Source organism: Pinus tabuliformis, chromosome 9, assembly GCF_031772625.1.
Source record: "Pinus tabuliformis cultivar Carrire ecotype Pingquan chromosome 9, CPIR1, whole genome shotgun sequence".
In the NCBI taxonomy this organism is placed as follows: Eukaryota; Viridiplantae; Streptophyta; class Pinopsida; order Pinales; family Pinaceae; genus Pinus; species Pinus tabuliformis.
In genome coordinates, this window is record NC_142307.1 from 656,006,452 (window position 1) to 656,020,176 (window position 13,725).

At 38.5% G+C, this 13,725-nt stretch overlaps 1 protein-coding gene across 5 annotated transcripts in view; it reads left to right on the top strand.

The window, feature by feature from the left end:
- Nucleotides 1–13,109, top strand: part of LOC149150361 (uncharacterized) — a 106,180-nt gene extending 93,071 nt beyond the window's left edge. For 2 of the 5 annotated variants that reach the window (XM_089440385.1, XM_089440380.1), the window contains 7 exons: nt 10,454–10,525; nt 10,657–10,866; nt 10,958–11,092; nt 11,241–11,327; nt 11,460–11,694; nt 11,781–12,391; nt 12,528–13,109. In XM_089440385.1, the coding sequence (XP_089296511.1) occupies nt 10,454–10,525; nt 10,657–10,866; nt 10,958–11,092; nt 11,241–11,327; nt 11,460–11,694; nt 11,781–12,391; nt 12,528–12,842 (1,665 nt within the window). In that variant the 3' untranslated portion in view covers nt 12,843–13,109. The remainder of the gene's footprint in view (nt 1–10,453; nt 10,526–10,656; nt 10,867–10,957; nt 11,093–11,240; nt 11,328–11,459; nt 11,695–11,780; nt 12,392–12,527) is intronic. The other 3 variants (XM_089440383.1, XM_089440382.1, XM_089440384.1) reach the window with 3 other exon arrangements.
- Nucleotides 13,110–13,725: the final 616 nt, after the last annotated feature.

Consider the following 13,725-nt stretch of genomic DNA (forward strand, 5'->3'; position numbering starts at 1 on the left):
AAAACCTTGTAGTTTACTTTCCTACTTCACTAAAATTCCACTGTGAAAATAAATAAAGTTTCATGCCCATTTGGATTTTGAGGTGCTGTCCCAATAAATATGGCTTGAATTTTTCTACAAGGGTCAACATTTCCTAATCATAGATGCATAATAACTTTTCCTTGTCAGTCACAATAGGCTGCTGAATTGCATGACCACTGTATTCATGCCAGTTCCTAAAGCATCGTATTTCACTTCAAAAGTCTGAGAAATATGGCTGGGCCTTTTTTTCATTTGTCAGAAGGTACCCCTGCAGCCTCCATCCATTTAAATTAATCCTTATTGGTAAGATGTGTGAGGTGTGCCATGATGCTTCCAAAAACAAAACTTCCTATATAAATTGCATATTAAAGTTCTCTCAACTGAGTCACATTCTTGGGAGTTCGCCAGTCAAGTAAGGAGTAAAATTCAGGAAATAAAGAGTGAATCAGAGGCAGATGACAGAAAATTGTCGGGGTTCAGGTTCCTTGCTCACAATCTGATTAGAAGCAATTTATCAGGCTTCAGGTTTCCTGTGTCCTTTGCCAGAGTGATGTTGGGATAAATGGAAATACAGAGAGAGAATCACTTGTAGACAAATTTAAGTTACTAATGAAATCATTTAGTTTCACCTTCTGTTAAAAGTATTTGACAGATCTTGAGTGTTACAGTTCGCCATGTAGAGTGAGCTTTTCTTTTGTCATAGTAATTCCTCGGATTTCCTTTATTTATCTAATTCAGTTCGACAAACTTTTGAATAATGAATTACAAAAATGCAATGTGGCGAGTGTGAATTGAACATGCAACCTTCAGATCTTCAGTCTGATGCTCTCCAAGCTGAGTTGTCTCATGTCGAATAAATTCTCTGTCATCCTGTAGGGGGAATATTCTTTGTCATGGCCGGTATTAGCCAGTTTAGAAACAGTATTTGACCTGTTTTTATTTGATATGGGTCAAATACTCTTTCTAGATTTTAATCAGGACATGTCTATGGTAAATTTTACGGCTAAAGGTCAAACTAATATGGAAACAAAACAACCCTTCTTTTATGGATTAAATCCATATCCAAGTAATATATTCGCGATATAGGTATATATGACCTCCCTTAAATGTAATAGTCAGATTGAGGTATGACAAGTATGTTACCAATGTACATTATAACGAGACATCTAACATTTTCATTTTGTGAATGTTATCAGGTAAATAAACTTTAGATGTCTTACCTTAGGAGCTAATAACCATACACTCCTGCATTATTCATATTAGGATAGAATACCCTGCATTAGGACAAGGAGGTCGTGAGACCATCCTCCTTGACCTCGGTACCAGTAAGATCCGCCTAGCGGGTAAAAATAGCAAAACTATACCCGTTTATGAATGTGATGTTGCAAAAGGAAATTGTGTGTTAAAATTCGGTTATCCACCTCAAAATTTTTACGGGATTTTATTATGTGTTCAGGAACCATCACAATGGTAAAGACGTATGAGCGACGACGACGTGATCAGGCAGCATCACCACCATTAATGCCGCCACCGTCGCCATCATCATCCCCATCACCATCGTCACCGCCAAGACCATCATCAACACCAATCGCCCCAGCGCCAGAGTTGACTATGATAATGAACTCTTTGGAAGCCTTATTGGAAACATTAAAAGAATCAACTAAGGCTAAAACCAAAGAGGAATTTCAGCATGTAACCACCAGTTCAGCGGAACCAAATAATTTTGAGCCCAGAAGATCGAGAGAAGACATTTCTAGGGAGCTTCAGAAAATTAGACTCCCAGAATTCTCAGGAGGTCGAGTAGGTGAACGCGCTGAAGCATGGTTGGAGGGAATGAACCGATGCTTTAGGTTAAGAGAATATTCGCCTTCAGCAAAAACAAAAATTGCCGTGTTTCAACTAAAGGAAAGTGCCTTGATTTGGTGGGGAAATCTGGAAAAGCAGCTGCACCTTACATCGGATAATGTCCCTTGGGAACTATTTGAGGAAAGGTTCCGCGCAAAGTATTTGCCTCCATACTTTCAACAACAGCAAGCCAGAGCCTTCCATACATTAATTCAGGGAAATAAAACGGTGGAAGAATACGAGATAAGGTTTATGGAACTTGTAAAATACATTCACTACTTAGATTCTGATGAACGTCAAGCTGAACGCTTCATATTTGGGTTAAATCCTCGCATCAGAGCCTTGGTAAGCATGTGGAAACCCTCATCAGTAGCCGAGGCAGTCGAATGTGGTCGTTATGCAGAAGAGCACCTTGGAATCAAAAAAGATATGGGGCCAGCAGGGCCTTTACAACCAGGATTTCCAGGGAAGGCTCCCCGGAACTTTTTCAGAGGAGGTAGCTCGAGGCCACCTTACGGTAACAGGTTTACCCCAAATGTGGGGACAAGAGTTCCCATGGCAGTAAACACTATAGCCGCGGAATCGTCCAACACCAGACCATGGGCATCGCGAGGGACTGCCGGTAGAGGAAGGAGTGCGAGAGGAATCAACATGGGAGGACGCGGCTCGTTCTCTAGAAATTCACACCTTGATTCAAGAGGATCAACGCAGCTCAATTGTTGGGGATGTGGGGGACCGCATTTCCAGCGTGACTGCCCAGAAGCTTCATCGAATATATTGCATAGGACTGGGAAGGAGCCGATATCAGCCAATCGAGGTAATCATAGAATTCATGCAGTAGTCAACCACGACCAAGCAGCCCATCAATCCACTGTAGTGGAATCTTCAGGTATTATCAATGGCATAAAACTCAAAATCTTATTTGATACTGGTGCCACAGATAGTTTCATTTCATCATATGCATCAAAACAAATGTGGGTTGGCAGCTCGTAGACAAAATGATTTCCACCAAGTGGAAATGGCCTCAGGAGAACTCCAAACTGTGGGCTTGAGTGTGGATCAATGCAAAATTGACCTAGGGGTCTGTTCGACTAAACTAAAAGTCTATGTCACAGCCTTAGGAACGTATGATCTTATCATAGGTATGGATTGGCTGGAAGCTCACCAAGCTTGGGTGGACTGTTATGGAAAAAGGATTCTGGGCATAAATGACGAGGGAGAAGTAATCCAAATTCAAGGAACCAAGAGGGAAGTTTCTTTACGCTACATTTCGGCAATGTAGGTGAAGCGTTGTTTAAGAAAGGGTTGTCAGGCTTATGCAATTCACGAAGTAAGCCAAGAAAAAGGGCCATCCTTAGAACAATATCCGGTGTTAGTCGAGTTCCCGGATGTATTTCCAAAGGAACTGCCTGGATTACCCCCGGTAAGAGAATTGGATCTCACTATTGAATTAAAGCCAGGTACCCAACCGATCTCTAAAACGCCTTATAGAATGACAGCTCCAAAACTTCAGGAATTGCAAATCCAGTTGAAGGAACTACTCGATATAGGGCATATCCGGCCCAGTACCTCACCTTGGGGTGCTCCTGTAATTTTTGTGAAGAAGAAAGATGGATCCTTAAGATTATGCATAGACTATCGAGACTTGAATCGAGCTACAGTAAAGAATCAATACCCTATGCCGCGAATCGATGATCTTTTCGATCAAATGAAAGGAGCTGCTGTCTTTTCAAAAATTGATCTTCGATCAGGGTATCATCAGCTAAGGATTTCTGAAAATGATATCTCTAAGACTGCATTCCGGACACGTTTTGGACACTGAATTTACTGTGGTACCATTTGGGTTAACAAATGCGCCAGCCGTATTCATGAATCTTATGAACAATGTTTTCCGTCAATATCTTGATAAATTTGTACAAGTCTTTTTAGATGATATTCTCATCTATTCCAAGAATGAAGAAGAGCATGAAGATCATTTGCGGATAGTATTGTCTTGCCTTAGAGAATGTCAGTTATATGGAAAACTATCCAAGTGTTCTTTTTTTTAGGAAAAGATTCATTATTTGGGTCACATCATATCAGGTGAAGGGATTTCAGTAGATCCTGAGAAGGTAAAAGCGATCATGGAATGGCCAATACGGAAAAATGCACATGAGATTCGAAGCTTTATGGGTTTAGCCGGTTATTACCGGAGATTTGTGGAAGGATTCTCCAAAATCGCAAAGCCAATCACAACCCTTCAGCGTAAAGGTGTTAAGTATGAGTGGACCGAGGAATGTAATAAAGCATTCTCTGAACTCAAAAGACTACTCACTAGTGCACCAATCCTAAGAGTCCCTGATATGGGCAAAGACTTTACGGTATGTACTGATGCATCCAAGCAAGGTCTGGGTGCAGTATTGATGCAGGATAAGGGAGTGATAGCTTATGCTTCCAGAAAGCTAAAACCTCATGAAGAACTCTATGCTACTCACGATTTAGAATTGGCCGCTGTAATGCTAGCTTTAAAGATTTGGAGACACTATCTGGTGGGACGAAATTTTACACTTAAAAGCGACCATCAAAGTCTACAATATTTGTTCACCCAAAGAGACTTAAATGCCAGGCAAAGACGATGGAGTGAATTCCTAAGTGAATATGACTTCGGAATATCATATATTAAGGGAAAAGAAAATGTAGTAGCCGATGCTTTAAGCAGGAGACCTCGGATATTTTCTCTCATACCCATTAAAGTGGACTTAAGACAACGAGTACTGGATCGTCTTATAAAAGACAGCTGGTATTTAAAGGTGAGAGCAAGTCTTGAGGGAATTAAGGCAAAAGAATCTAAATTTGAGGGTTATGAATTAGAAAACGATGGGATCTTACGATTCCATGGAAGGATGTACATTCCTGATGATAAAGATCTTCGAGATACCATCCTTGGGGAAGCCCACAAAGCAGTATATTGTGCTCATCCTGGAGTAGGGAAAATGTATGCGGATACCAAGAAACTCTTCTTTTGGGCAGGCATGAAGCGTGATATCACTCAATTTGTTGCAAAATGTTTGGAATGTCAGCAAGTAAAGGCAGATCATTGTCACCCAGCGGGCCTCTTACAACCCCACGACATTCCTATGTCTAAATGGGAGACCATTTCTATGGATTTTATCACTGGACTACCTCTTACTTCCCAAAGACACAATGCCATTCTGGTAGTGGTGGATAAATTAACAAAAAGCGCCCATTTCATTCCGGTAAGAGATACTTATGATGTTGCTGACGTAGCTCGAGTATTCATAAATGAAATTATCAGATTTCATGGAGTACCTAAGAAGATTATATCCGATAGAGATTCGCGATTCACTTCCAGATTCTGAACTTGCATGCAGACAGCCTTAGGTACTCAGCTAAATTTAAGCACTGCTTACCATCCTGAGACTGATGGGCAAACTGAAAGAGTAAATCAAGTACTTGAAGACATGTTGCAAATGTATGTAATGGATCAACAATCACACTGGGAAAAGTATTTACCCTTAGTCGAATTCACATACAACAACAGTTACCACAGTTCGATTGGGATGCCTCCATTTGAAGCTTTATATGGCAGACCTTGCAGAACACCGTTAAGTTGGGACAGGTTAGAAGATCAAGTGATAATAGGACCAGAATTAATCCATGAAATGGAAGCGCAGGTCAGACAGATTAGACAACGATTAAAGGAAGCCCAGGATAGACAAAAGAGTTATGCTGATGCTCACCGAACTGATAGGAAGTATGAAGTAGGGGATCAGGTCTTCGTCCGCATCAAACCAAATAAAAGTACTATTCGATTCGGAAAAGGGACAAAGTTGTCACCCCGATTTATAGAACCGTTTAAAGTCGTGGAGAGAGTTGGACCTGTTGCCTATCGTCTTGCCCTGCCACCTCACCTGCATAGAATTCATAATGTATTTCATGTTTCTATATTAAGACAGTATATAGCTGATCTATCTCATAACCTCCAGTGGAAAGAATTGCAGGTATCGGACGAGGGAGTCATAACGGTCGAACCGTTACGTATACTGGAACGTAGAGTTCGACAGCTGAGGAACCGTCTGGTGGACCAAGTTAAGGTCCAATGGGACAAGTATAGTCTTGGATCAGCAACTTGGGAAAATACAGAGGACATATGTCAGAGATACCCTAATTTATGTCCATTTTGAAGAACTTTACACTATGTTTAGTATATATTTACTTCACTACAATCGAAGACTCAGAAACATTTTGAATGATTATGGATAAACATGAAACTTATGGCATAATATATGTTTAAATTCCTGCAGGTACATGGATACCAAAACAATATATGTGGTTCATTTTACTAAGTTATAGTTGTTAAAGTAAAGACATTTTTTTTTTTTTTGTCAAATATGATCAATGGGATAGAAATCAAGAAGTGAATACATTCTAGATGAACGTCAAAAGACATGCATGGAATATGGCAAAATATGTTATGTTGTAGTGTCATATGTGAATAATACATGAGTTATTTTGAATATGCTGATGCACATTTTACAAATGCATGGGTAGGTGTATGATTGCAGGTAAATGATCCAATTTCCGAGATGACCACGTGATGACAGAACCTCAGAACAATTAAAGCTCCAAGTGATTCTATGATAGGGTGTTAACCCTAAGTTCTATTGGGAGGGGTGGAGGTGTTGCCCATCGTTTATCCTCCGAACCCTGGAGTCATGGGAGGACTGGGCGAGTCACGCTCCCCTAGACGTGTGATGATGACTGCCGGATGCCTACTGGGAATAAGGTCGGTATAGCCGACGCTGTCACCTTAGTGTTTATGAATGGTTAGGTCAGTAAAATTGACGCCATGGCATACTCCAGTAGAGGACGGATAGGATGGGAGCAGAAGAGATTAGGGAGGATAGGATGATTTTGAATAGCTTGGGGACCTGGATAGAAAAAGGTCATGTCCATTAAAACCTTGAACCTAAAACTCTAAACTTCGGGACGAAGTTTTCAGAAGGGGGTGTATGTAACGACCCATCTAAATTGATCCATTATATAAAGTTTTAAACTTTATAATAAAACAAATATGATGAAATTTAAATAATAAATATGTTAAGTTTTATAAATATAATTAAACTTTATAAACATATATAAGTTAAATTTTATAAAATATATAATTAAACTTTATAATATATATATATATATATATATATATATATATTAAATTTTATAAAATATATAATGGAACTTTATAATATATATAAATTAAATTTTATAAAATATATAACTGAACTTTATAAACATACATAATCTAAAAGCGTAAAACTAAACTATATGCTAAAACATACCAAAAATCATTGCAGGACCCTTTTAAAAGGGGCGCTTTCAACCAACTGAAAATTGATAACAGAGCGCACTTGCCAGGAAAATATCTGAGAGCTTAAATTGCATGGAAGGCGTGTCGAGTCGAGGGAAGGTGGTGGCTGCAGGTAGGAGGGCGGCCACCGCCAGGCTCGTAGATAAAACCGGCAGCCTGGATCGAGAGTGGGGGGGAAAAACCAGAGAGGAGCAGAGAGAACCAGAAGCAGAAATTCACCAGGAGAAAACCAGGAGGAAGATAATTATCCATTGGAAGAGCTTTAAGCCGTCTGAGGTTCTGGGCACGGAGGGACAGAGAGTTTCTGTTGAGAAGCTTTCTGGATTGAGCAGCTAGGTTTGCTCAGTCTGGTTGGGTGGTATTGGTCTCCCGGAGATTGGATCAAAATAGCCACGACATCACCAGCAGAATCACCAGTTCAGTAGCAGAATCAGCAGCAGTTAAGGTAAGTACAAATTTAATTTTTCAGGTTTTCTGTATTTCAGATTCTAGTTACTGTTTGTTTGGTTATTACATACATAGAGGGGTTGGTGCTCTTGATTAAATGCTACTTCCATACCCTCATACATAACAAAATCCAATGGAAACATTGCAAACCCCAATCAAATTATAGGTAAAAGTCAGAAGTCAAATTTCCTATATTCTTTTAATATTAAAAATCTAAATGTTCTAGAATATTAGTGAATTAGATTTGTTCTAATCTTAGACATACACCTCATTGTTGAGATAAGGTGGTTGTTAGGATCAAGGAGATTATTTGCTAAGATATGGGAAATTATTTCCCAGGATTGAGGGGATTAGTTACCTCTCTCAAAGCATAAATAGGACAAGATGTGAGAAGTTGAAACACACATGGAAACACCTCAGAGAGGTAGAGACAAGAGAAGAAGGTGAGTGCATTGGAGAGGAGAAAATTCTGATCCACTATAGCAAACAGCAAGAGGGTATCCTAGGAACAAATTAATTCACTAATATTCTAGAATATTTCATTTAGATTTCTAATACTAAAAGAATATAGGAAATTTGACTTTTACTTTTATTAATTCAAGTGAAATTACAACATGCTATTATTTCTCACTTTTACTAAATGGTCACTAGAAGTTGTTTCAAACTACTCCTTGCACGTTCACACGTAATCTGTGCAATAAGCTCCTGGACGAGTTATATTTGTCAACACTATTGCTGTTCCATATGTTGAAGAATCTAAGGCAATTCATGGCTTAGTGATTCTTCACAGACTTATTGATAATAGTTTGTGTTGTCTTCTTCAATTAACTTTGTTATGTTAGTGTGTCGTTCAATCATCAAACAGTTATCAAAATAGAAGATCAACAATAGAACAAGTACACAAGATGCTGGCTCCAAGCCAGGGCAAAACCTCTCTTCTTGAGAGTAAAACCCTTGAATCTCTTCTTATAGATATTTAGATGATGAATACCAAGACCCTTGACAAAATAGACACAAGGTTACCTCCAAGATGTTTGTCACTATCCTCTGCTCTGTTTGGTCTACAATTCACAGTCTTGATATCACTGTACTCCTTCTCCTTATGTCTTCGCTGTCCAGTCACAGTCTTCGACACCTTCTTCTCTCGGCTGCCACAGTTCTTCGATTATGTTATTTCATACTCTTCGTTGGTTACAATAGTGATAAGATAGGCCCCCACCGAGAGTTATATTGAACGCAGTCACTGTGTATATATATATATATATATATATATTATACACAGTCCTTCGATGACTTATATCACAGTGAATGGCTACAGACTTCCGAGAGACTTCTGAGATATATCACAGTGAATGGCTACAGACTTCCGAGATACTTCTGAGCTATGTCACAAGGTTCGTCGAACTTTAACCTTGAGGTTCGAATTTTGGCGAACCTTAAAAAAAATTTGAGGTTCGGCGAACCTCATCGAACCTCATAGCCATTGACCAAGTCCATAGATCAAAACTCATAACTTCATGTCACAACTCAAGCTTGTAATTTATCCTTGCAGTTTCCATGTCCATGATAGCATTTTTGATGTTTATTGATGTTGATTTCTTACTATTTTATCCTATAATTCATTATATATATATATATATATATAGACGAACCTAATGGCAAACCTCATCAAAACATTCGAACTCAAACCGAACCTAATCATTGCCGAACCCGAACTCGAACCCGAACCATGTGACATTGCTTCTGAGAGCTTGACACGCTGTATATATATCGTAGGCAGACTTCCGAGATAATACCCTGCTCACTGTGTATGCATTCCTTTCTTCGTTGACTGTAATATGAACTGATCCGAAAAACTTGTTCCATTTGACTCCACATTACTCCTTATATATATGGGTCAACGATGGTGCATTGAGCCGACAGGAGTGTCTTGAATCTAGGCCGACATATCATCAAGGAGATCACTGCATTTTTGTAGAGCGGATTTTGCACGAGGATAGTGACACTTGTCTTGGAGCGTAAACCTTTGACCTTATGACTTTCATAATACTTATGATGAAACATAAAATCCTAAAGACATCAAGAAGAAGTCTTTGACCTATGGTAAACACATCTTGCTCATGAAACCCATGATGCAAGGAATAATAATTTTCTTCATAATATTATAATTACAAGTCATAATGAAAACCGAACCTAGTTACATTTTCTTCAACACCATAAAATCTGATGTAGTCAAATACTCATCTAACTGGCCAAAATGGGTCCATTTAGCATACTTAACCATTCAAAAGCAAGCCTGTAATGGGTGCATGATGGGTACATTTTGGAACTGATCACATATTAGATCATAATATTTATTATATTGCATAACATTATTTCTTTAATGGCATAGTATCCATTTGAGATGACATTCGAGACATATGCAAAACAGATCCTTTCCTGAACGATGATGGATCTGGAATGGATCTGCCATGGATGTGGATCCATGATGGAACCATGCTGCATATCTATGGTTCTGGCTCCAGAGAGATATGGGGAGTAGGCCTAACCTAATCAGGCACATACTTGTATGGAAGCATATATTGATTGGTTTACTTCATAGGGAAGTCGGTAAAATTTGTTTTATGATATATTGGTTATGAAGCTTCTCAATTTAAAATATAATGTATGATGTAATGGTTATATCTCTTCTTGATTTTAAAATATAATGTGGATCAGTTTGTCTCTAATATTGGTGAACTGTAACTGATCAATGTCTTCGATTTTTTTTGGCAGGACAGTATTTACATTGAGAGTGCTTTATTGGCAATGCGATTAGGTATTAAAGTAGTGCTGGTACTTGAGCAGGTATTTAGCTCAACTTTCCACTTTCCTAGATTTTGACGCTGTTATTCCTAGAATCCCAACACCTCCTTTGATATGATAATTGAACTTTTTCATAAGGATTTTTCCTTTCCTTTTCCCATGTTATTGGTAAGATGGAGGAGCTGGACTTGGTGATTAAAACCAGCAGAAGATTAAAGGTTCAGCCAATAATCGGATTGAGAGCCAAGCTCAGCACCAAGCACAATGGTCACTGGGCTGAAACCTCAGGTGATAGCGGGAAATTTGGCCTTACTATCAGTAAGCTCATTCAAGTTGTACAGAGACTGAGAAAAGTACGTTATTGTACTTGTTTTCAAGAACAAGTATGTGCTTTTCTGTTTCAGTTTTCATCTTATCATTTAAGGTTGTGATAAATATGTTTGATGAATGGTGATTACTTCTTTTGACCTGCAGGAAAATATGCTACAGTGCTTGCAGTTGCTTCATTTTCACATTGGTTCTCAGATACCATCTATTTCAACTATGAAGGAGGCAATGAGAGAAGGAAGTCATATTTACTGTGAATTAGTTCTGATGGGTGCACATATGGTATGATGCAAAGTAACTTTTCATCATAATATTCATTATGCTAGTCAGTTTCTAATCTGAAAATAAAGAATGTATTGCGTATTATCAAATGCAACTCTCAGAAATTGATTCCTATCTTATATACTGAAATGATTTGGCTTACTTTCAGCATTACATTGATGTTGGAGGCGGGCTTGGGATTGACTATGATGGTACTGGTGACCCATCAAATGCCTCAATCAGTTATAGCATGCAAGTGAGATATCTATGTTGCTCTGCCTTTTTATTACGAGCATAGAAGAAACCACTCATGTATGTTCTTGATTTTAAATTATTGATACGGGAATGTTGCCTTTCATCTCTGCAATTAAACTGAATTTATTTGCAGTGCTATGCAAATGAAATCGTAGTGGCCTTACGAGATGCATGCCTCCTAAAAGGGGTTTCTCAGCCAGTTATTGTGTCTGAGAGTGGTAGAGCTTTGGCATCACATCATTCAGTCATTGTGTTTGACGTATTGAGTGTCAGCCAGCAGTCAGCAGCTAAATCCATGGGCAACCTGGAAAGTTTGGGTGAAAGTAGAGTACAGAGGTTTACTATAAATGACAAAACAGTATTTTCAGGTAAGATTGCATTGAACTACTCATGGTAAAACTGCTGGAATGTCCTTATACTGGAAATGCAATTTACACTAGTTTAATTGGTTCAGATACATCTGTTCAAGAGGGTCTACATTCAAGTGAATTGCATGCAGGGTCAGTTGTTCCATGTCATACAAACAGAAAGCTTCGGAAAGATTGCAATCCTGGTGAATATCTACTATCAACTTTATATGATATTAAAAAAACTATCTGCCAACAAAATGTCCAGGAAGCTTACAGTGATGCAAAGCGGTTAAAAAGAGAAGCCCATAGCTTATTTAAGCTTGGTTTCCTAAGCCTTGAGCATAGGGCACAAGTTGAAGATGTCTATGATGCTATTTCATTTAGTGTATTAAAATTTTGTAGAGACTCTGAGTTACCAGATGAAGTAGATAAGCTTAAGAAATACTTAGCAGCAATATATCATATCAACTTATCTATTTTCCGTTCGGTACCTGATTCATGGGCCATAAATCAAGTTTTCCCTATAATGCCTTTGCATCGGTTGCATGAGAAGCCAGATACACAGGCAACCTTGGCTGATTTGACATGTGACAGTGATGGAAAAATAGAACGCTTTATTGGACCTAGTGGGAAGGTTGAAAGTGTGCTCTCTGTGCATCATTTGTGTGAAGGAGAGCCGTACTACATGGGATTGTTCCTTGCAGGTGTTTATCAGGTATCCTCCAAGCCTTTAATCATCTTCTCTGTGACGAACAGTTTCTTGTATGTCAGGTTTGATGTTTAAATGGCCAGTCTAAGTTGACAATGAATGTAAGAAAGTGCTGACAAGATCTAACATAAAATCTGTGCAGGAAATATTGGGAAGTGCTCACAACCTATTTGGTGGAATTAATGTCATTCATGTAAGGTCTAAAGGATCAGATATTGTAGATAAAGCAACAAACAGAAAGGGCAAAGGGCAATATGGTTTTGAGCGAATAGTGCAGGGTCAGACCACCAAAGAAGTTTTACACTCTGTTAGACACGACGTAAGTAACATAATTGAAGATATAGAGAGGGAAGCAGAAAGCGCTGTCAGCAAAGGTTGTTTATCGATAGAAGGTGCTAAAACACTCCTGGAAAATTATAAATGCAGCCTCGATTTTTATACTTACCTTAGCAAATAAATAAAATTTACGACCTAGTTTTGCATACTTGTATACTACCTGACCATCCTTACGTACAGTTTTAGTGAGATATTCATCTGGGAACACTCTCATGTATAGGCAATTTTGGCAGCGCTTTAGTTCCCAGCCACTATAGATCATTATTTAACCCAGAAATAACCTACCTTCTTTGATTTGGAGCATGATCCATTTACTGTATTAACCATTTTGGTGTTCAGTTATTTGGGGGAGGAAAAAAATGTATATTTTAGTGCCTAATCGACCTTATTGCAGTGCTATTTTAAACTGTTTCTTCTATGTACACATTTTATTTTCTGTATAATATAAAAAGCATTTTCTATTAAAAAAACGTTGGCGGGAATACGGAAGAGTTTGATGCCTACTTTCCTGCTGATTCTTGTTTGCTTGAGTATTTTGTTATTTTTTAATACTCCAAATTCCAGATTTTATGACCATTGATATATGTGTTGTCTGGGGAGTCTACACTACTTTCTTGCTATATGTGTTTTGTGGGGAGCCTAGGCTACTTTCTTTAGCAAAAGACACTGGTTTTTGTTCATGTTACATGTCAAGCAAGTGTGACTCGTGGGTTTCCGAGACGTTTTAGAACACAAGCTTTTTCATATCAAGCTAGACTCCTCCGAAGACAGTACAGATGATGATTCCTACTGGGTAATCATAATGGACTTATGAGGAAATACACAATTTTGTATATATCAAGAGTAAATACTTTATAGATAGACAGTAAGGCAAGGACTTCGTTGATAGCTACATTGTAGATGCTGTTTATTGCTGAGAGTCTAAAACGGAGTTTGTTGGTGTTGGGTTGAATTGGAAGGTTTTGAATTTGAAAGTTCTTCTCCCGTATAATAAAGCCTTGTTT